The sequence below is a fragment of the Chelonoidis abingdonii genome, chromosome 8, assembly GCF_003597395.2.
Source record: "Chelonoidis abingdonii isolate Lonesome George chromosome 8, CheloAbing_2.0, whole genome shotgun sequence".
Lineage (NCBI taxonomy): Eukaryota > Metazoa > Chordata > Testudines > Testudinidae > Chelonoidis > Chelonoidis abingdonii.
In genome coordinates this window covers 17,952,168-17,976,063 of record NC_133776.1, presented here as the reverse complement: position 1 = coordinate 17,976,063, position 23,896 = coordinate 17,952,168, and the positions used below count along the sequence as shown (strand labels likewise).

The following is a 23,896-nucleotide window of genomic DNA, read 5'->3' as shown; positions in this document are numbered from 1 at the left end:
GACCTGCTTATTATTTGTCTTAATTATTTGTAAAGCACATTCAGAGAACTGGAAGATACTACAACAATTCCAGATTCTGTTGTTGTTATTACTACCCATGACCACTTGAGATACAGAACAGTCCTAACCCTTAAGATACCAAGTGAGAAATGGAATGAAATGGCATGACTCAACAAAAACAAAAGGAGAGTGAAAAAGATGCCTTCGGTTTTATAGTCCTTTATTTTTTTAGTTGATCCTCCCATAATAATGTTCTGAAATGCGTAACAGTTACATTGTACAAAGCATTTAAAGAAAGTACCTCAACTTGCCGATTATTTCAAAATGAGATTATAAACAAAAGGAAATAAATCTGGTCCCTCACTAAAGGGCAAAAAACCAAAACAAAAATAACTGAATACAGTCCGTTATTTATTTATTTTTTTAACGTAAGTTTGGAACACTTCATCTTACAAATAGGATTAACATGAACATAACATCACACAAGCTCGCAGACAACCAGCATAAAATATTGGGTACAGTTTTAATCAGAAGAATCATGCTTTCATGAAGAAATTATAACTGTTTATACAATTGAATCAATTTACTGTATTTAAAAAAACTAATTCGCATCTATTAGTTATTTAGTTTCATTAAAAGGAAAAAAACAAAATAAAATAGGAATGTCAGGAAATTTCGAACACTGTTTTGCACTCCAATATACACAGATCAGTTCACCTCACTTGTTTTGAAGTACATGGGTGCTTACATCATAAAGTAGTGGGGGACTGGAGCAGTGCTGTTTAATATAGGAACAGTGCTATTTTAATCAACAAACAATTGTTTGCCAACAAATAAATACATGGTACACACAACACAAAAAAAGAAATTAGAGGAAAAAACAACACAGCGACATGATTGTCTAAATTTAAAATGTCATTACAATGATTTGGCAAACATTGAACTAGTGGTACTGTTGATGAAATGGTCCTTTGACAGAAGTAGCTGAATGACAAACGTCTTTGAGTGGTGAACATTCATAGTTTACAATATACACAAACCTCTTATGTACTGTTTCTCAAAGTTTTTTTTTCTTTTCTTCTTTCTTTTTCTTTTTTTTTTTACACAATGCAGGTAAGAAGAAAAAATTATGGAGAGGATGAAATATTCCCTGTTATTGGTTTCTAATATTAATGATGGATAGTGTGCATACGATAGAACTACTTTCTTTCTTTGAAGGGTTAAAATGCATAAAGCTTTAATGAAGAGGATTTGTACATAAAAGCAACTGTTCCCAATCCTGTGTCAAACTATCTTATACAAAAAAGAAAAATGATTCTGTTTCTATTTTAAAGGAGTGCCCATGTGTATCAATGCAGTCTTAACCCTTCTGCCCCCACCCCCTCATGCCAGGTGAATTGGAAGACATTTTTCCCGGCCGTGGTTTACATAATCCATTGAAACTTTTTTAAAGTCACATTGATCCTCCAGAAGTCAGCAGCTGCCTTTGCTGTGCAAAACAAAATATTGAGAATAAATAGTTTCTTTCTTTTTAAAATTATTCAGTTTAAGGTCATCAGACTTTAGATGAGTGACCCTGCAGATTTATAAGGCATTCTGCTCAGCAGTCTTTTAAATAGTCATATATGAAAGAGCCATGCTACCGGTTTGGACTTGGTCCCATCCTTGGTAAGGTTTCACAATGTCATACATGACTAATGGACTGGATGGCACTGGATTCTGCGGCAGCTCTTGCCATACTGTGCCACATGTTGGGAGAATTATGGGATGCAGAATGGAGGGAGTCCTTGTCAGAGAGAGAGAGCATCATAGCATAAGCCTGAATGAGGAAACAAGAGAAAGAGAAAGTGGTAAACATGGCAGAATGCACTGCTTTGACATTAAACCACGTCACCTATATGGAAGTAGCCATGCTTCCAGCCACAATTTGATCCCTAGAGAGTATTTTGTATTCAGTGTGGGTCTACATTTGGATTTATCTATACAACATCTGTTAGGTAAAGCTCTGCCAATCTTTTCTTTGACATTTTTTGACCCACTAAGAGTAATAATTCTTTACCCTCATCATCCAACGCTGACAAAGAACTTTAAAAACATTCAGTATTAATTTCCTGGGTGGCTTCAAGACAAGAACACAAGGAAAGCCCTTTTTTAATTGCTGCCAAATAATATTCAAAACTGGGATTGAAATATCAGCCTAGTTAAATGCTGCTGAACAGAAAAATGCCATGGACATAGTGAGCAACACCACTAGGAGGTGACAATAACTCTGCCAACAGACCCATCCCTAGGGAAAGTTCACTAATTCTCTTCAGTGGTGCAGTCATACTAACTTGTGAAAATACATCTGACCAAGTCCTCTCAGTTGTATTGGAGCACACCCACTGACTACAAGTGATGACTCCAGCATGCTGGCACTGGTGTATCTTGAGAGCAGAATCCCACTAATCACAGTGGTGTAATCTCTGCATAAGGTATACAGGAATACATTACACAGCAACATACTGTTTTTTAAAAATACTCCATATACCTACATATCATGGGCCAGATAATTAGGTTGATTACACCACCCAAGAATATGCCCCCCTCTTTAAAACAATCTGATATCCCATTTGCTCTGATAGTAACCACAGAGTGGGGAGAGCAATTTTCAGGGCTTGCTGTGGATCAGGAGCACACACCTTTCTGCTGTGATTAAGATGACTCTAGTTTACCACACACCAGCAGGTTCACCTTTTGGATACTCAGTGACAATGAGTTATGGAGCTTAAACTGAATTAAGAATTTACCTGGGTCTTGGATTTCCTGTACAATGGTTGCTTTAGGTCCTCTGGCAGGTGCGAAGTATTGAAAGCTGCCAGTTCAGCTTCAGTGTATTGATTTTCTTCCATTTTCCTCATTTTGAGGCTATCTGTGAAGTGCCTTATGTGATCCAAAGCAGAGAGCCCAGTCTTGGGATACTCATCCTCTTTATACCTACAAAAACGTGATGGAGGTTATGGGTTTTTAAATGTAAATCAAATCTTTTGCATGCCTCCAAAAAGGCGTTCTTATAAGGACTCACCAATCTAAGGCTACTGCACACCAATTCTCATCTATTTATGTCTGCTCTAAACTGCCTCACTTTTAACTTCACCAAAAATCATAAGCAGCAGGGCTGGTTCTACCTTATTTGCCGCTCCAAGGGGCGAAGGGAAAAAAAAAAGCTGCGGCTGTCATGCCGCTGCCGAGGGAACTGGAGGAGGAGCTGCCGCCGATGTGCCGCCGAAAGCTGCCGGCATACCATCCTAAGACTGCCCAGGAAGCTGTCCTTTCCCGTTTGCCACCCCAGGCACACGCTTGCTAGGCTGGTGCCTAAAGCTGGCCCTGATAAGCAGCTACAATATGGTCCAGCAGGTAAGGATAACGGCGTGTGACTCAGGACACAAGACCATTATACAAGTCACAGGCAGCTAGTAGGTGGCAGATGGAATATGCCATATGTTTACATATGCAGCCACTCTGCCCTGACAATAGCCCATAGCCCCCTGTGCCAATTATTTCTACTCTTAAAAGGAACAGATTGCCCAAAGGGGCTGAGGATTGGGCTGGTGTCAGTCAAATACAAGTGCACACTGACTTGCTATTGAGTTAGCTCATTAGGGCTGTTTCCTAGCATGCTTGCCAGAATTTGGTCCTTGGGATGTTTGCACTGTTTTATTTTTTTGTTTGTTTGTTTCTTTTTTAACATTATTTGACTGTGCCATTTAAAATACTAAGAAGGAACTAACCTGCCAGGGGAGGTCTTGCAGTTCATTTCCAAAGTACTTGTTTCTTCGTAGTCATCCTCAGGGCTACCTTCATGCATGTTACTTGTAACCTGTTCCTTGACTGGCTTCCCTGCAATTTCACTTTCATCATCTTCCTCATCCATCACTACTTCATCTTCTGCCTCGTCATCATCCAACAAATCCGAGTTCTGACTTGCCACCAACACTTTCTCATCCTTAAAGTGGCTGCCATTCATTCTAAAAGAAAATAAAAAATCAATCAATCAATGTACAATCAGGTTTATGAAATCACAGCAAGTACAGCTGAAAAGGACCTCTCCTGCTGCCAATGCAGAATGGTCCCTTCCAGCATGCTTTGTAGTGTTTTGTACTCTTTAGCTTTGAATATCATGGAATTATTGTTGTGTATTCTGTCTAAAAATCAATGAAATATTATGGCCCAAACTGCATGGAATCCCACACTTAGTTTTGGGAGCCTATTGCACTCCATTTTATACATAACCATCAGGGGGTGTTTTCTGATATTCTTTTTAATGTGTCCCATCCTTCGTCTAAACGCAGTATTCTACTTATACCACCTAACCTTGGCACAATATCTAATGGATTTTAATGGGAGCGATATGAGCTGAGAATCTGAAAATCAGCCCTGACTTTTTTAGAAATGGCCTCCAATATTATGCTCACAATTTTGCAAAATCGAATGCAGGTGTAATATTTTCTACAATAAATTGCACTCAAAACTCCACTCATTAAGAAGCCCACCTATGTGATTGCACCCACGGATTATGCATGGCATCTGACTGGGTGCAACTGCAGGTACAAATCATTGTGTCTGCAATTTTGTACTCACATTGAAGTAGGTGAAAAAGTACAGGTGCAAAATGTAGCGTGTATGATTAAGGGGTCTATCCTGTAGGATGCTGAGTAACTCTGGAGGTACTCAACTTTTATTGACTTAAATGGGAGTTAAAGGTGCTCAGTTCTGCCACAAAAATGTATACATTGAAACTTGCTGAGCCATATATGCAGCTGGTGTAAAACTGGCATAGCTCCATTGACGTCAGTGGAGCTGTGTCAACGTGTGCTAAACTGTGTATCTGGCCCAGGGTTTTCATATAAAAAATAACACTGCACTGTTGGATCATTTATTGATTTAATTGCAAGAGTGGCCCTTTGCCTTCCAGGAGTACAGCTATAAAAATGGGAACTTTGTTGTCTGCACAGAGTTAGGATGAATTTATATGTGACTTAAACCCTACTGCATGATATAGAATATACTGAGAATTTTAATACAGGAAGATGCATCATGAAAACACATTAGATATTGATTTGTTTGGTTTATTGTTATAACATCTTTACTTTCTTAACCAAAAGCTTTAGCTCACCAAAAGCTGCCAGGCCTGTTGGCTGCATTCCTCTAGGGTCATTGTGCTCCTGGGATTTAATCTATCTGCGGTCGCTTAGTTTTTCGAGGAAATCATCATATGGCTAACTCTTTTGAAACTACACTGGGAATGATTCAGTAACTGTCCAAGTCATGAATCATTGTCCTCACATAGTGGCCTTTATGGCATATTAAAAAGTTTTTCCAGTTGTGCCCGCCAATGGGTCAAAATTCTCCACATCTATTCATCTACACTACAGTAACCATTATCAACCAATATCACTCATATCTGACAACCTATTAAAAAAATCAGGAAGTGATCTATTTGCAACACAATGACAGAATCCCTGAGTTTGCACTGAGTCAAGATAGTTGAACTGCAAAGGAAATAGGGGATAATTATTCAAATAGCGTCAAGAACAGATATCTTTAACATCTTTTATCTAAGTATGATGATGATTACATGTTTTGGGCAGAGATAAAGAAATTATTAATCCTGGATCCAACTGCCAACTTGCTAGTTATGCTAAATCAGGACTGCTAGAAATGAAAGGGAGACGGAATAACCAAAGTAACGAAAGCCATATGATTAAGAAAACAGATTCACTAATTATACTTTCAAGTACAGTAATTTGCCAAGGATAAAACATCCATCAAAAATAGTCCGAAGTGCTGAATTTAGAAAGGAAACACTGTATGACCCATCAACCTTTTCTCTTTACTGCCTTCCTGTTGAGACATGTTGAGACCAGATGTGCAAAAAACAAACAAACAAACAAACAAAAAAAACCCCAACAACCCTCATTGCCAGTCAAGATGGAATGAAATTTGGATATGCATGTAATCATTTAATCAGTTGCCTTCATGAATATTTGTCTTACATCTACTATCGTTGATTCCAGCATAAAGACAAGTTAGAAACTGAAAAGAGGGACGAACATATTCACTATCAGCAAACAATTTCTGATATTGAGAATCTGATGCAAATTAACTGAAAGAGGCAGACAAAGTTGGAGCCTTTATACTACTTCATAGGGTGTATGGTTCATATACGCTTGGTATGGTAGCCTTTAAAATTAGAAGCACACAAGATCTCTCATGGCCTTTATGCTCAGCCATATTTTGATAGTAGCTGAAAATTTTTGAAGTTATTATCTGTTCCTTATTTATAGTTCTTTACAGTTAAGGAAAAATTAGATTTACATATATACTTAAATCATACACTGACAGAAAGAAAGTCTCGTATGGCTAGAGTAGTGTGGACTACTTATTACTAGTAGTTGTACTTCTGACTTCATGGTAGGAAGAACTTTACCTGGCAGTAAGTTTATGCAGGACTGACCCCGTAGTAAGGGCCTTGCATTTGTACTGAGCAATTAAATTTAACTTCTTCCACTTTGTTAATTGCTCACTTACCTTTAGATTACAATGTTCTTTCTAATCCTCTCCACACAATACTGTAAAGTCTGTGATTATCAGTGAATTCAAAATGGAGGCAGTTTATAGTATGCTTAAGTGGACATGAGAATTGGCGTATGGAAGCTTTAAAGTGGGAAGCTCTGATAAAAATAGACAGCCACCCATTAAAAAGTTGTGTCCTGATGCCTGGTATTTGCTGTACTCAGGGATTTTGCTGCCTATCACCAGATTATGTGCTCCGGTCTGTAAGTATACAACTAAAGTTGTGACCTCTCATTTGAACATACTCCTTTGTTTCCAGGCTTTTGTTTATCCATCAAGGTTGATATCAGCACACTTATTTTGTTAAACTGATTCTATGACAATTGTGACAGCAAGGATGCTGAAATCACTTCTGGTTCAACTCAGCCAACTTCCCTTTTTCAGTATCCATAATACTCAAAATAGCAGTCCTGGGGAAATGAACTGGGAAAGAAACATAGTCATCTTCAGGAGCTGTCTTACTACAGTCACATCTTACCTTTCTTCTGAATTTCTTGGGGATTGGTTATTGTGGTTGCTGTTGCCGATGAAATTCCGAATTTCTGTGAAATAAGAATCCTCTTTGTCATCCAGAATTGCCCCCGTGCTTTCAAGTTCTGAGTGAGGTGAAGATGTTGCAGTACCTTCAAGAAGATAAAAGTGGGGAGAGGAGTGGTCATTTGAATTTTTCATTCATTTAATCCTTTACAAACTAATTTAAAAATAAAATTTTCATGTGCATCATTTTAGGAAAGCTGCGAATCTGAAACCCCTAAGACAGTTTTTATAATAGTAATCAAAATAGTCTGTGTGTGTGTATGTATTTCACATTTTGGCTGACATTTGGCTACATAATGCCCCATGAAATCCTCAGATGTGGCTCTCTTGATTTTGTGGGGGACCCTAGTCCAATTTATGGCAGTGGAGACAGAAGCAGAGAGGCTCCACATCTTTTCAGCTGCAGGTGGTCTGAAAATTTTAGGGGATGCCAAGAATAACTTTGAAGGCACTCCCCAGAACTCTAAGGCAAGGCCTTCTGCTGACAACAGTGTGATCATGGAGGTTGCATGAAAAATCATTTTGCAGGCCCAGAAATAATATGGCTGGCTTGAAAACCCCCCATAAAAGTGCATTACATACATTTCTTAAAAAAGAAATAAAAATCTATGCACCTTGAAAATCACTGGGATTGGTGCTCCTAAATCATTTCGGTACTTTTGAAAATCACACTCCCAGTACCCAGAAGCTGAGAACAATGGTGCATATTTCACAAAGACAGTGTTGAAAATGAGCAGGAAGTACTTGTATATTAACACTGGATAGATCTCTGGTGTAGTGAAAGGGGAAAATGATTACATACCAGACATGTTCCCATTCTCATGCTTTTTTAAATGTCTGTCTAGATTGGTTTGTTGTCCAAAACACCTGTCACATAAGTGACATTTGAATGGCTTCTCCTTATTGTGGATGTTACGGACGTGCCTCTGCAGGTTAGAAGATATGCTAAAAGATCTGTCACAGTATTTGCATCTAAGAATAAACAAGAGGAAAATAATTTATTAGTAACTGGAATAATAATCAGAATAAAGGGTAAAAAGCATTTCACAAAATGATTGTTCAAAACACACTTCAGACCCTAAATTCTCTCCTCTAAACTTTTTTCTTCTTTTCTGGATTTGCTGATAACAATTGACTCGATCCCACTCCAATTGCAGTCAAAGGCAAAGCTCTCATTGACCTAAATGGTACCGGATGGCATCTGACGGGCCCAATTCTCTGCTTCTTCACAGAGCTTTCAGACAGGTGGAACTCTGTTGGTGAGGCCTCATCTGGAGTACTGCGTCCAGTTTTGGGCCCCACACTACAAGAAGGATGTGGAAAAATTGGAAAGAGTCCAGCAGAGGGCAACAAAAATGATTAGGGGGCTGGAGCACATGACTATAGGAGAGGTTGAGGGAACTGGAGATTTGTTTATCTTGCAGAAGAAAGAAGAATAGGGGGGATTTGAATAGCTGCTTTCAGTTACCTGAAAGGGGGTTCCAAAGAGGAATAGAGATCGTAGACTGTTCTCTACAGTAGCAAGGTGACAGAACAAGGAGTAATAGCCTCAAAGTTGCAGTGTGGGAGGCTTAGGTTGATACTTAGGAAAACTTTTTTCACTAGGAGACGAGTGGTGAAAGACACTGTAAACAGGTTACCTAGAAAGGTGGTGGAATTCCTTCCTAGAGGTTTTTAAAGGTCGTCTTGACAAAGCCCTGGTTGGGAGATTTAGTTGGGAAATTGGTCCGCTTTCAGCAGTGTTAGACTAGAATGACATCCTGAGGTACTTCCAACCCTGAAATTCTATGATTCATTATGAAAGTGGTTCCCAGGCTGTGTCCCTTAACTGTGGTAGGGAAAGCCCCGGCGGGCGCAAAGCCAGTTTGTTTAATGCTAGTCTGCAGGTTTTGGCCAATCGCGGTCCCAGTGGCCGCAGTTCGCTGCTCTAGGCCAATGGGAGCTGCTGGAAGCGGCGCAGGCTGAGGGACATACTGGCTGCCGCTTCCAGCAGCTCCCATTGGCCTGGAGCAGCGAACTGCGGCCAATGGGAGCCGTGATCAGCTGAACCTGCAGATGCGGCAGGTAAACAAACTGGCCCAGCCTGCCAGGGGCTTTCCCTGTGAAAGCAGTGGAACAAGTTTGGGAACCACTGTTATATGAATTCCACTGACTTGTGATCTACAGGTGCAATTCAGTGAAGTGCTGAGTAGCTGTAGCTAAAAGGAATTGTGGTTGAGCTTGCTCAGCACCTCACAGGATCCGGGCAAGAGGCACTCAACATCTTTTATGATCAGGCCCAGTATTAGGATATGATTCTGCACTCTGTTTTTGGACATAACTCCCCTTGAAATGAAGAATGCTTTTGCCTAAATAACAACTGCAGGATTTGGGCTCTTGGGATGTAGATTTTGTTCACATAGTCAGCTTTTCAGCTCCAATCCACGAGTCTTTTAAAATGTCAAATACTGCATTTAGGAAGAAGATTTAATTGCATCAGATTAGTTAGGATGATTGATTCCCATGTATTTAAAAGTATTGCCTGCAAAGTTGAGGAGTTTGAAAAACAGTAGAGCATAACTCTATTGTTTCATGTGCTGCCAATACAATACAATTAAACACTTTTGAAAAAAAACATGAAACAAATTCCTTCTAATACTCAAATAAGGTAAAATAGTCCATTTTATCTATGCAAAATTATACTGTGTGATTAAATCTTTTTATGAGGAATTAGTTTGCTCAATTGCTAATCCCAAAGAAAATTCAGTTATCTTCCAAAAACTAGCAATAAACAATCCAGATCTTTAATACCGTGCCAATGTGGGTAGTTTAGTCTATCACTCTGGTACCAGAGGCATCAATTTTCATACTCTGTAGTGATTTGGAGTCCCTAAAGCCTTTACTGTATTGCTTTTTAAGCCATTACTAAGACATACTCTTAACTATTCCAAATTCTCTTTCTGGCAACTATCCAATAGTCTTCATCACCCTAGTTTTTCAATCTTCTACTTTTCCTGTGCTTCAAAACATGTCCATTACACTCTGAACAGCATTAGTTTTTCAATGCAGGAATTGTCCATTATGCTTCTAATTGTTTCTGGCTTTTATGTAGTGGACGAGTGTAACACGCTTCAAGATGCAGCTTCAGTCATGAATAAAATTAGATGCAAATCCCATTTCCTAAAAAGACCCCAGGAAAAAAAAGGCATCACAAACAATGAGCTTTTTCTGCTCTTTACAGGTCCTAAAGTGCACAAATTTGTGTGTTTGTTTTATTGGAGCATGACTTGGCTTCCTTCCAACTGTTTTTCAATGAATATTTCATTTTCAATAATCTAATGCTTCAATTTTCATTTCTACATGTGCATAATTATTATGGATATTAATAACAGCTACACATGCTTGTCAGCAAGGGAGTAAAGCCAACTATGTTTCTGGTAATTATACGTAGTTCAGAAAGAATTCAAATTAGACAGGAAGTAAATTTACACACCATCTTTGAACATGTTTTTTGTTTCAAATCACATAATCTAAGGAGCACCTGAATTAAGTATAAACACTACAAATAATACTGCTGTGGTTTTAGGCTCAGATTTACAGAAGTGCCCAAATGATTTAGGAGCATGATTCCATTGAAAATCAATGGGACTTGTGCGCCTCCCTCACTTAAGCATTTTTGAACCACCTATCCTGAAATGTCAGTCATGTGCAGTGGGTGGAATTTGACATCAGTGGGATCAGAGTTAGACCAACCCACTTGTTATATATCTAAATAGCTACATCTACCAAGGGCCTGAACCTGAGATGCAGGGCACCTGTAACACCCACTGAAATCAAGGGGAAGGTCAGCACCAATCCAGATCAGGTCCATCCAGAATAAGATCTTTGGAATGTATTTATTATGATGAATTCTGAAATAATCATATCATCTTACATTTAATACAGAACTTTCTATTCTGCAAGATCCCAAAGCAATTACAAAATTTTCAAGAACTTCATGTCTTCAAGTCCTTACCCCACACCCTGCTTGTAACATCAACCAAAAAGGAGCTGATCTTCGAGACTCTCATCAAAAAGTGGCATTATAATGGAGATAAACATCCTTCCTCACCCTACCCTTGTGAATGAACATGCCCAAATAGAGTTGGGAGCCAAGGAAGCTTTAAATTAGACCACTGCCTCACAGAGCCTTAAAATTAATGGAGTGTCTTTGCATACATAGCAAGGAGAGGGAACATCAAATTTCCTAAACCCGCCCACACCAACCAGCAAATAATACTGTCAACAAAATTAAAAACATTTGCTAATAATGATACTCAGAATTCCAAAGTGTTTTACAGACACTAATTTATCCTTACCACACCTCTGTGAAGGAGGAAAGTACTATTGCACCTATTTTTCAGATTGGGAAACTGAGGTGGAGATGGTTAGTGCTGAGATTTTCAAGTCGTCTTGACACACAGTTCCCACTGAAATTAATAGACTAAATCTTCAAGCCAGCTTTGAAAAATCTCTCCCTAAGGGTATATCTACACTCTGATAAAAAGCCCACAGCACTGAGTCTCAGAGACTGGGTCAGCTGACGTGTGGTTACAGGGTGATAAAATTGCAGTGGAAACTGTCCTACTGACTCATGGGCTCAGAGGGCTCATAGCCTGATGCCTACGCTGCAATTCTACAGCCCAGCAGCCCAAACCCCACAAGCCCAAGTCATCTGATCTAGACTCTGCGACTCACTGCCATGGTTTGTTTCATCTCAGTGTAGACGTGTCCTAAGTGTCTTTCCCAAAGGAACTGAAGGCCTGATCCAAAACCTACTGAAGTCAACGGAAAGACTCCCATTGATTTCAATAAGCCTGTAATGAGTCAGTGCCAGAATTGGGGACAAAACACAATATTGAACTCCCATTCCCCTGCTGTAAACACTAGGCCATGCTTATGACCACAAACACGTTTTATTATACCTGTAAGGCTGCTCTCCAGTGTGCGTCCTCAGGTGACGTGTTAAGTTAGCCGATCTTGGGAAAATCTTGCCACAGTATCTGTGATTAGAAAACAGTTTATATGACAAAGTCATTGCAGCTGACTTTATTTCACTGTGAACTGCATAATGCACCATATGCACAGCCATAATTTAATCAGTCCTGTACGGTACTGGGATTTCTTAGGCATTTACAAAATTCAATGAAGGCATCAGACAAATATAAATAACCCACGAATGAAGCCTGAATTACTGGCACTTGCTGGATTTCCTTGCACATAAGCAAGCAATTTATACAAATAGCCATTAGTTTTAATTACTTTCCAAAATTCTAACCTTATTAATTCCATATCTTTCACATTCATGTTTTGGAAGCATGAAAATCTGTTATTCAAGGCTTAGGATTCTGGTTTGAGGCAAGGAGATTTCAATTCTTTCCACTTATTCTATATGTCAGCAAATGTGACATCATTCTGTGCATTGAATAGGATCAGAGCAGACAAGATTCAAAGACCTAATCCATCACAGTATGTTTCTACAACAACTTGTCTTGAAAGGTGACATGTTTTCAAAAAGATCAGATAAACTGATATGCCAGTGTCAAATACCCTAGCATTCTAGAAATGATAGCGAGACTTAAATAAGCCAATTTTAAAAATCATTCCACCATTTCCCTATTTCACAGGGAACTATAACAACAATAAAACCTCCTCAAGGCTCCCAGGTAGCATTCCAAGAAACAGCATGATTAGAACAGTTACATTAAGGACTTCAGCTCAGTCTTGCATGGTAATAAGCACTCTCAACTCCCTCTGAAGGTAATGTGAGTTACGAGTGCCATGCATAAAGGACACTTTCAGAAGCTTTCAGGATTTGGCCCTATATTTTTAAAATACAGTTTATTATTTCATACCAAGCTATACTAGCATGACCCTGATCCTTCTCACATTGACAAAATTCTGATTGACTTCATTCATGCATGCAATGACTATGAACTTTTAGTTTTTGTTAAAGTTGTAAACATATGTCCTTATAATTCATATATTTTGTGAAAGATCCCTTCTGACATTAGAGGCAGATGGTCTGAGGAAAGCAGCCCTGTAGCTTGTGATCAGAAAAATTAATAGTGAAAGCGCATTTATTAATATAAAGGTGATGAGGAAATTTGGGAACAAGCTTGTTTATGCAGTATTTTCAGCCTCATTTATCAAACTCGAGTGACAAATTCCTCATATAATAAAAAACAAAACACTATTTCTGCGTTTGACTGAATAAAGAGCACTTTGAAATACTATAGACTTTCCATGATCTTTATTAATCATCTAATCAGGAGTCATTTCTAAAGTAAACAGCAGCGTCTTTTGAAAGCAGAGAGGAGATGTTAGGAGGTCCTGTCATGATTAGCTCAGCAATTACCTGCAGGTATAGCGTTCCTTGCCCTTCCTCAGGAGGCTTTCTGGTAGGGCACTAGGTGGGGCTCGGAAGTTGAACATGGAAGGGACAGATTGTATAAGTTCACTAGCTTCCGGTTTCAGGGTACTAAAACTCTCTAGTTTTTCAGCCATGTTTTCTATAGCTGACATCTGCAAGAGGAAAGGAAAAAAAGAAAACATATCCCAGTGAAGGTGCTCTTTTTCTGTACAGATAATTCTGAACACAAAAAACTCCATTCAAAAAATGAATGCGTAGAAAACTATTTTGGTTTTTCACTCTGAGTAGGACAAAGTGATGGAAAACTATGTTATCAGAGTTTGAATAAGACAAGTAACTTTTAGTGACAGTAGATCACTCCACAGCAGTGACGATGCTATACAGTACCTGTCAGTTCCTGTTCATCTAGCAGATCATATTTCCTAATATCTGTACATGCTAATGAATAACTAATTCTATATGAGATCTAGACTAATTGGTATGAAGGTTTATAAAATATTTACATTCAAATACTTATTTTTGCACTACAGCTACATTGTTTTAATGTTCTTTCTCCTATAGTAATTATTTGCAAACTCTGTATAAGGCAGATCCTACACTTGGGCTTGATCAAGTAAAAATAATGGGTGATCTGGAGTTGTCTTGTGGCAAGGATTCTTGTTCTCACTGAAATCAACTGGAATTTTGCCATTAACTTGAATGGGAACAAGATCTGGCTTTACATGCACATACCGCAAAAAGGGTATGTCCTCTAAAAATGATCAGTGGGAGAAGCTGGGTCTTACTGGAAAGTACCTGTAACTGGGAGCAGAAGGATTCCTTTTAAGTTAGCACTTGCAAATTTCAGATATAAATCTGACCCAGTGTATACCTTGTGACTCTGAAGATAGCAAGTTACATTCGATTTGAATTACGTGGTTTAAATCCAGAATTAAGTGGAATTACACTCGCTAATCTAAAGGAGGGCAGAATTATCCTCATAGGCCACAGGTGTTTACAAGCCTGATATATCAGTTCCCATTAAGCAGGAACTGATATATACTGTGATCTTTTAACAAAATTTACTTTTTTTTTTTTTTTTTTTTTTTTTTTNTCTTTGTGAAATTTTGTAAAAACATGAATGCAGTCAATTAAGACAGCAGTGAATCTGTTTAACAAAATTTTTTTTTTTTTTTTTTTTTTTTTTTTACTGTTTAGGGATTTCTTTCTTAGTGTTCTAGTCTCATATGATGGCTGGTTGGACAACCCTCACTATATTCATTAAAAATACTCTATAATAATACTCAAAAAGCACCATGGCCACCTTTCTCAAAAGTGATTTTGGATGCCTCAGATTTTGGGTGCCTAACCTTAGACACCTTAAAGGAACCTGATTTTCAGAGTGTGAGTGCTCAGCACTTTCAGGCCCCTTGAAGATGTCTCAGGTTTGGCACCCCAAAAAATTGCCCCAAAAAATTACCCCATGTTTGAAAACCTTGGCAACATAGCAGAACACAGTAACATTTGAAAATAAGAGTTTCCTCATCTCTTCCCCCCTCACAGGGCTACAACTCAAGATTATAAAAGGCACATCCACCGTGCAGTCTTCTGAGAAAACTGACCGAATAGAAGCCTAAAGGAAAAAGCCTACATATTTTACAAAGGAGAAAGTTACTTTAAAGCTCTTAAAACTAATTCTCCTCTCTCTTCCCACAACATAAATAAAAAAACATTTCTAGGGAAGTCAATGGAATTACACTATCCCAGCGGAAGAACCCAAATCTGCCTCAATATCCCGTGTTTAATAGTAGCTTACTACATGAGTAATGCCACTGAAACTAACTGATACTAAGGATGAGCAACAGTTGCAGAAGGATCTGATTTGCCTTTCACGCAGATTGGGGTAACTCCACTGCCTTAAGAGGAGATACTTCTGATTTACACTGCTATATCTGGCTCACAAAGTGCAAGGGAGGGCAGAATCTGGCTCACAAAGTGCAAGGAGATTATTTTTCATAATACTCCATAGGATTAATAAAATAATATTCAAGAGACAGAATATTTTTCATGGAAGTTTCCTCTAAAGTCTATGGCGCGATTGGTCTGATTTTGACACTTTTGTCACAAAAAAAGACCGTACGCTTGTTTCTTGAAATGACTATTCATGTTCTGGTTAGCTCAGGGTTTTTGTTTTTGTTTTTCCCTTTGCCTCGTAGCCTGCCCTCTCATTTCATGCTCAGACTCCTAATGCACACTACAAATTGCAATATACAGGGTACCACTGCCAATTTGCCAAATGTCTTTCATCAAACATGGTGCAAAAAATCACAGAGGGAAGTCAAGATACATTTACTTGTCAGGCAACGAATGTGAAAGCACTGAGAGGCAGTAGGAGCTGTAAGCTCTGGGGTTTGATTCATAATCACTCAGCTGCTAAAACATTCTCCATAGATGCAAGTGGACAGCACATTTGTCAATATGAAGGATTTTGACATGTACTGATCACAGGGCTGAGATATGTAATGAAGCTGCTTCTGGGATAGGAGGTAATTCTGTCTCAGCAGAGCAATGTCATTATCAACCCATACAGCTCAACATCACCATATATTTATTTTTTATAGCTCTTCATATTCTTCTTTTCTCAGAATTGATTCTTAAAGCATTTATGATAGTATTTCCACTGCCTTTAATTCCTTCTAATTGTTCCTGGCAAGTAACCATTCTGGTATTATACTATTGCAGAGAATAGATGGCTTCAGTGAAAAATGACCTTTGGCCTTCAGGCTGATTAGCACTGACAAGACAGTGCATGGGTTATGATAGTACATATTTATGGTGAAGAATAATAAGTGCATTGAGGAGGATAATAAATGTTTTATTTATGTATATATAATACTCAAGTCAGTTTCATTATATAGGGGGTTTAAATCATTTTTTGATCAAATCAACATTTTTCATGTACATGGATCCCTACAGTAATATATTAAATAACTATTTTCCTATTTACATTTAAAATGACTTAGTCATCTTAGTATCATTATTTTATTTGCAGCTTTGGGGCGTGAGTCTGCTCTGGCAGTGATGTAAATCAGAACGAAGTTCACTGATGTCAATGGGGCTACAGCAGTGTGAGGTCAGAATTAGGTCCTTAATTTCTTATTCACAGAAAGTACAAGCACTTCCGATTACTGGAAAGCAATGATAGCTTTTTAGAAACACATGCCTTGCCATGAGAATTACTATAAGTTTTTTGTTTTTTTAAAGAATGTAGAATGTAGTTACTTTACGTGGTTTACATTGTTAAAGAAATGCACCATCACCAAGAGGAAATATTAAGTATTTGGGGTCAGATCTTAAACTAGTGTAAATCAATATAGTGCCACTGAAGTCATTGGGGTTACACCAGTTTGTATCAGCTGAGGATATAGCTTCCAGAATCCAAACAATGCACATTTTTAAAAGGTAATAAGGAAAATATTGACTATTAAAATGGGTGGCTTTCGTTTGCTTTGCAGGCAGCCAGCCCTGAAACAAAGTAGGGATAAAAGTGAGGGAAGGGTAAGCTATTAACTCTCTTTTTTCCTCTTGCACATACACTTTTTGCCCATTTGTATTCCCTCCACTCATCGCCAAGAACTACTGAAGCAACATAAAAGCTATCAGTGAATCCTTCCTTTCAGCATCTTAATGCTGGCTATGGTAACACTTTGCCTCTTCCTCCCCCCTAGAAAAACAAAACAAAACAAAACAAAGACCCTGTTAGGCAGAACTGAGGATTAGAGGATATACCAGCAATGAAAGGTAAGAAAACCTTTCAGGAATGGCATAGTTGTCAAAGTAGCAGCCATTAGCAACTCAGGAGATTCGGAGATGATGTTGGATTTAAAATAAAGCGAAACACTTGAAAGCACGACAGTACTGGGAATCAGGTAGGGAGAGAACACACCATGGTCCTTGGTTCCCCAGTTGACCTCAATGAATCAGCTCCCCACTACATCTCAGGTGCTTCCTCTGGATTCCACACTTCGAGCCCTAATCCCCCTTCCCCAGCTTTGCTTCCCTATAGATCTTCTAAAGTCCACAGGGCCTCCTGTGATCCATAGTAGATCCCAGGGAACCACGGGCCTACTCTGGTCTGCTGTAGCTCCTGCAGACCTATATCCCCAAAAAATAGCATGTTTGAATGACTTCAGATTCTCGTAACTGATCACTGGTCTCTAGCCCTTCCTGCAAAAATTTGAAGTGGAAATTCTTTTTTGAGTAGTTGGGGCACTCCTGGATAAACAAAATAAATCTCAGTCTTAACAATGGAGGGGCTGCAATGATCAGTGAAACACTGATCTGCCAGCAGGGTTACTTAGCAGCGTGACAGGCACCCACTCTGGAAGGTTAGGTAGATAGTTACTGAAACAGGATTCACTTCCTCTAGCCTGTGGTCTCAAATCCAAAATCTCTTCCCACACCAAGATGCTCCCCTTTCACAACTTACAAATAATATGATTCTTTTTCAGAAGACTGCCCAGGACACTGCATTACATTATAAGTGGAAAGGGTTTCTGCAGATCTTTATGCCAAATTCTGATCTCTCTCCATTCAAGTGAATATTTAGGGTTCAGTTATGCCATACCTTGGAGACAGTGAAGAACCAAGCCATCCCTGGGAGGAATTGTGTCACAAGGAAGCACAATTGCTTCTGGTATTCCCAGGAACAAAGGAGGAGCATGCCTATCACATCACCTCTGTGGACAATATAGTATGCTTCCCCATTTGTACTGGAGGGCTCCTCCAAAGCTCTGTGAAGCCAATGAACATCTTTCCAATTACTTTAATGGGCTCTGGATCAGGCCCCTGGGAATGTTCACTGACCAGTATGAAGCACAGCGCATGGCCCCACACTCTCCACCTCTTTTGGGGTGGCTTGCACCCCAGTTCAGGCTAAAAGAGAGCACTCCTTGTATTGAGGGAACACTGGCCACTGCATGGTGGTACAGTTGTCGGGGGAGGAAAGGCATAATTTGGCTCTTGATGTAGAATAAGTGTAATTTATACGTCTACAGAGCAAGTTAGCTGAGGAGGTAAGAGAGTGAGAAGATTGCATTACATATTTTACATAAAGTTATTGCCTTATGGACAAGAAATGTCTGCTGCTAATCCGAGATCAGTGAATGGCAGTATTTTATAAAGAACTGTAATTTTTTGATTTACATATATGAGAGTTGTTGATTCTATCTGAGTCCAGATGTCTGGAAAAGGAAGTAGCTTTACCCCCACCTCCCTCCTGTCCCTAAGAGGCTATTAACCGCATACTGACGCAAACCAATATGTAGTCACAGTTCCCTAGCACTGACCCAAAAAGGCAGACATTACCATAATTGGGAAAAAAAGTATTTATAAACATTTCAACAGGCTAGATATCATCAAAAAGGGTCTCAGACATTTGTCTTAAGATTTATTTGCAGCAGCAGAAAATCAGTGACATACATAAAGGAGGGTTTATTTAAAAAACATTTTTAAAGGATAACCTGATAGTATGAAATGATCTAGAAACTAGTGTCAATGAAGTGCATGACCTAATGTTTTGCAAATTAGAATCCTTAATGCTATTATCATAAAAACAACTGACTTTATGGCCATAACTCATGGGAAAGGATTGTACAAACGTTTGTTTTCTATTTTTATTCGTCTCATTTAAAGGAATATCAAAATCCTGATGATTAAAGGTCAGCAGTTCTACCTCCCTACCCTAAACTATGACTTTTGGTCAATTTGTTGTACTGCAATCTCATACCTCACCACATCACATTCATGTTCATGACCAAGAGACTGAATGACTAAATTTTGTGAAGTATCAAGTAAAGACCAAAATCTGATCTCAGGTATACAGGTGTAAATCCAGAGTCTCCACTGACATTGATGGAGCTGATCTAGGGCTGGTCTACACTACGGGGGGAAATCGATCTTAGATACGCAACTTCAGCTACGTGAATAACGTAGCTGAAGTCGAATATCTAAGATCAGATTACTCAGCCGTCCTCACCGCGTGGGATCGATGTCCGCAGCTCCCCCTGTCGATTCCGGAACTCCGTTGGGGTTGGTGGAGTTCCGGAATCGATATAAGCGCGCTTGGGGATCGATATATCGCGTCTAGATGAGATGCGATATATCGATCCCCGAGCAATCGATTTTAACCCGCCGATACGGTGGGTAGTCTAGATGTAGCCCTAGATTTAAACTGGTGTAATAGAGAGCAGATCTTGGCCTATAATAAATACAACAAATGAAAAAGCATGAATAATTAATCCCAAAATGCATTTCTTATTTATATGGACAACTATTTTAATTATTTATCATAATTCTTCACAATGTTATTGCAAATGAAGTCCTAATTGAATTACAAGATGTCTTTACAGCACATTGCTTCTAAACTTTAGTAAGAGGTGGGGACAGAGTGCCAGGTTTTGTGGTGGATTATAAAGTGTACCTATTGAATATATTGTGAGCCATTCAAAATAGAGTGTTTCCAATTGATCCAGACTATTCGCGCCACAGAGTGAAAAATAACCTTGAATAAACTTAAAATAGATAAGCCAGGATGGCATGAGTTGAGATATACAGGTTCAAGTGACACATTCAAACCCTTCAAATTGGAGACAAAATCATCCATAAATCAGCACCTTCCTCCAATCAGTTTAACAGTACGCTTTCAATACATATTGTATTGCAGCTGTTCAACCATCATCATGGCTGAAGGACAAAAAAAGGAAAATAGTTTGATGACATAATTTGGGGACAGAGCCAATATTAGGGAGAGAGGGTGGAAGAGAAAGAATGTACTGAGATTTTTTCTGTTACATAATTACCACAATACAGAGCTGTTATTTTAAAAGCATAGTGGATCCAGAGTGCATCAGACAAGTCACTTAATCCTCCCAAAACCTTTAGATGACACCATTTTGAATTCACTCCACTGAGCAAAAAAATGTCTGTGGCCATCTATGATGATGTCAAAGCTGTGCTGTCTATTTCTGTTTTACACCTATGTATTGGCTGTGGCCAATATAGGATTTCAAAAGAGAAAACATTTTACAACTTCCACTTAAATTGATTCTTCCATGCCAAATTATCACGGGTGAAATTCATCCCTTTGAATGGGGCCAGCACTCAGCACCTGAGTCTCTCCAGTCCCAATCAATTCCGCAAAACAGGGTTCCAGTTCAAAAATAGGGTGCAAGTGATGCATAGGCCATGTGCTGGCCCTCTGCATAGAGACTAAATTCCATCCATTGAGCGCAGCATTGTCAGCTCATTTCTATCACTAATAATATTTCATAGGTAGAGCCTGATCCAATGCCCATTGACATCAGTCTCTGCTTTGAATGGGAATTAGATCAGGCCCTGAAATAGCATCTTACATTTGAGGACTCTATGAAGCTGAGTAAGTATCATTATTTGCATTTTACAGATGGTAAACAGAGGGTTTAAAAGGCAGATTTACAGAAAGTAGGACTACAGTCCTCAAGTATTTTTGTAGGCTTAACTGTGGTACTTGGGTTGTAAATGAGCATTTGGGCATCTAAATATTCATTTGCATGTGCAAATACCCCCCTCCCTTTTTTTTCTTTTACACTCCTGAAGTCATTCTGTACACCAAAGTAGTCATGAAAAAATGTGTCCAGATCTCAGGCCACATTTTATGAAAATCTGGCCTTAGTCTTGACACACTAGCTCAAGTCACAGAGAATGAGCAGAACAGAACACTGGTTTTCTGACTCTGACTCTCCTATTCTAGCCCCTAAACTGTGATGTCAGGAGAATTCTGGGATTAGTAGTTATTGGTTAATTGCAGCTGCTGCAGGGACTGCAAAATAAGAACAAAACACTGTGTTATTTGGGGGATTATAAAAGTAGTTAAAAGAGCTATTTGGATTTCCACACCAATTTGGAACTGGATTTAAATATGAGATTAAAGAGAAAAAAAGCTTACTCTCAATTTTACCCCATTGATGCTCCTGTTCTCATTAATGGGAGTTATATGTGCCTACATGAAGGAAGAATTGGACCCAAAGGCCCCAAATCAATGTGTGTAGTATCTGTGATGTAAGGGCTGAATTGGGTACTTTAAAGTCTAGAATCCAGAGGATTTTGATGATCAGATTATAACACCTGTAATGGAGGTGAAATCTGAGGCCTAAACTTTCAGCATAACCTGAAGGCAAATAGCTTGTAGTAGTCTCACTAAAATACAACCAAATGCCACATGGCGAAGTCCTTACCTAGGCAAAACTCCCATTGCCTTCAGTAAGAATAGACTGCAGGATTATGTAGGAAGAAGGCCAATGTGACATGGCAAGATATATCCACTACAGCTACGACATTCAGTAGGAAAGCACATGGCGTACTCCATAACTATGCAGAGGGTTATCTTTCATGTTATGCTTTTCTTATGCAATTTATTTTACAATGTTTAAATCAAAAATATAAGCAAATAACTTACCCAAGTTCTTTGATCAGGCAATTGGAACTGGGAGCAAAATTGAAACAAAAACAACACATTATTCCTGCATTGGAATCCTTATTGCAATCAATCTATTGTGAAGTTAGCTAAGGTTTCACAGTGAGTGGATTGTTTGCTTTTGGGCACACTCTACCTAAATGCAATCTTTGAAGTGGCAATTTATTGTAAAATATGACCAACTGACCTATTCTTGTACAGATTTAGGGCCCTAGGCTTTAAGGGGAATTTTTTCTGAGCAGGGACTGTGTAACAACTATAGGAATTGTAGCTTAATATTTCTCTCTCTCCTCTAGTCTAAAAATCTATTTTAGAAGCCTAACCTATAGCTCTCATAGCATCTGATTACAAGGATGCAAATTAACCTCTTGCTTAAGCAAATGAAAAACTCCAGGCAATAAATGTTGCTATAAAAATAAGAATTTGTAGAAGAACTGAAAAATTTGAATTTATTTCACAAATGTTTTTTACAGAGATAATTGTACCCTACCATTAGAAAGTGAAAATGCATGGTGGAATCTGCAATTATATTAATAACCTGGGGACAATAGGTATACTCACAAAAAAAGTTGCTTTGCTAATTTGCCTCTCTGGTACTAAATATTGGGTCGAATTCTACGTTGGGATGTAGGGAGTGGTTTCCACTGAAGTTGATAAGAGGGCTGACTTTAGCCCTTTATGATTTCACAGGTTGTCCAATAGCATTTTTATTTTCATTTGCTATGTTTAAAAACGCCCATTACACAGAAGACTTCATGTCACACCATCTCTTACAAGATAAGCAGCCAACCCTAGCACCCATATAAATGATGACAATGAAGACCAGCTGTTCCCATGAATTATTTCTATTGCACAATCAGAGCCTGTATGATAATGTGTGAATTGCTACAAATGTACATCATTTATCTCATTGTATATTTTGAATGAATACTCTGTAACTGAGTACAGCTAAAGAAATTAATAAAAATTAATATGGCATCATCAGATATAACTCAGGAACACCATTTAAAAAATGATAGGGTCATTATAGATCATCCCTCATACATGGTACAAGGGGACACTTTTTAGGCAGGGTAATACTTTACACAGTTGGATAATGATTCTCACTCAGGCCAAAGGGCAAACGATATACAGACAAATGGCATCCTCACACTAGGTTGAGATCTATGGGGACAAGCGAGCTTCACTAGCCCATGGTCCCTTTGGTTCTCTCAGAGCAAGGGAACCCATGCTGCCATTGATTTGTCTCACACCAAATGCCATCCCATACCCTCTCTGAAATATGGAAAAGCCACAGTTATTCCACATTTTATATAGTGCCATACCTGAGCATTACAGGCATTAATAAAGACACAATTCCTGCCCCAAAGAGTTTATAATCTACTTCAGAAAACCTCAGAACATGAAGCTGGCCAAAGAAGGGGACAGGAAAAGAAGAGACAAGATGTAAAAATAAAGAGAAATATATTATATGTATCAGAAGGGTAGCCGTGTTAGTCTGGATCTGTAAAAGCAGCAGAGAATCCTGTGGCACCTTATAGACTAACAGACGTTTTGGAGTGTGAGCTTTCGTGGGTGAATACCCACTTCGTCACGCACGAAAGCTCACGCTCCAAAACGTCTGTTAGTCTATAAGGTGCCACAGGATTCTCTGCTGATATTATATGTAGAGAACAATCATATAGGACTGAACCATTTTAAATACAGGCTGTTTGGTGGGAATGACTTGCCTAACTCAGCCATAATTTATGATGCTCTAAATTACAACTCCTCCCCTAGACATGCAGCGTTGACCTCCCATACCGCAGTCACAGAAGGGCAACAAGAGATTATATGGTGGGAAGAGATACCATATGTTTGCC

At 38.8% G+C, this 23,896-nt stretch overlaps 1 protein-coding gene across 7 annotated transcripts in view; it reads right to left on the bottom strand.

Moving 5' to 3' along the window:
* Positions 1-1,059: 1,059 nt before the first annotated feature.
* MECOM (MDS1 and EVI1 complex locus) overlaps positions 1,060-23,896 on the bottom strand; it is a 480,335-nt gene continuing 457,498 nt past the window's right edge. For 4 of the 7 annotated variants that reach the window (XM_075068406.1, XM_075068410.1, XM_075068407.1 and 1 more), the window contains 8 exons: positions 22,017-22,043; positions 13,529-13,695; positions 12,096-12,173; positions 7,955-8,124; positions 7,094-7,238; positions 3,771-4,007; positions 2,790-2,976; positions 1,060-1,819 (listed from right to left, as the gene is read on the bottom strand). In XM_075068406.1, coding sequence (XP_074924507.1) covers positions 1,685-1,819; positions 2,790-2,976; positions 3,771-4,007; positions 7,094-7,238; positions 7,955-8,124; positions 12,096-12,173; positions 13,529-13,695; positions 22,017-22,043 — 1,146 coding nt within the window. In that variant the 3' untranslated portion in view covers positions 1,060-1,684. The remainder of the gene's footprint in view (positions 1,820-2,789; positions 2,977-3,770; positions 4,008-7,093; positions 7,239-7,954; positions 8,125-12,095; positions 12,174-13,528; positions 13,696-22,016; positions 22,044-23,896) is intronic. The other 3 variants (XM_075068408.1, XM_075068409.1, XM_075068411.1) reach the window with 1 other exon arrangement.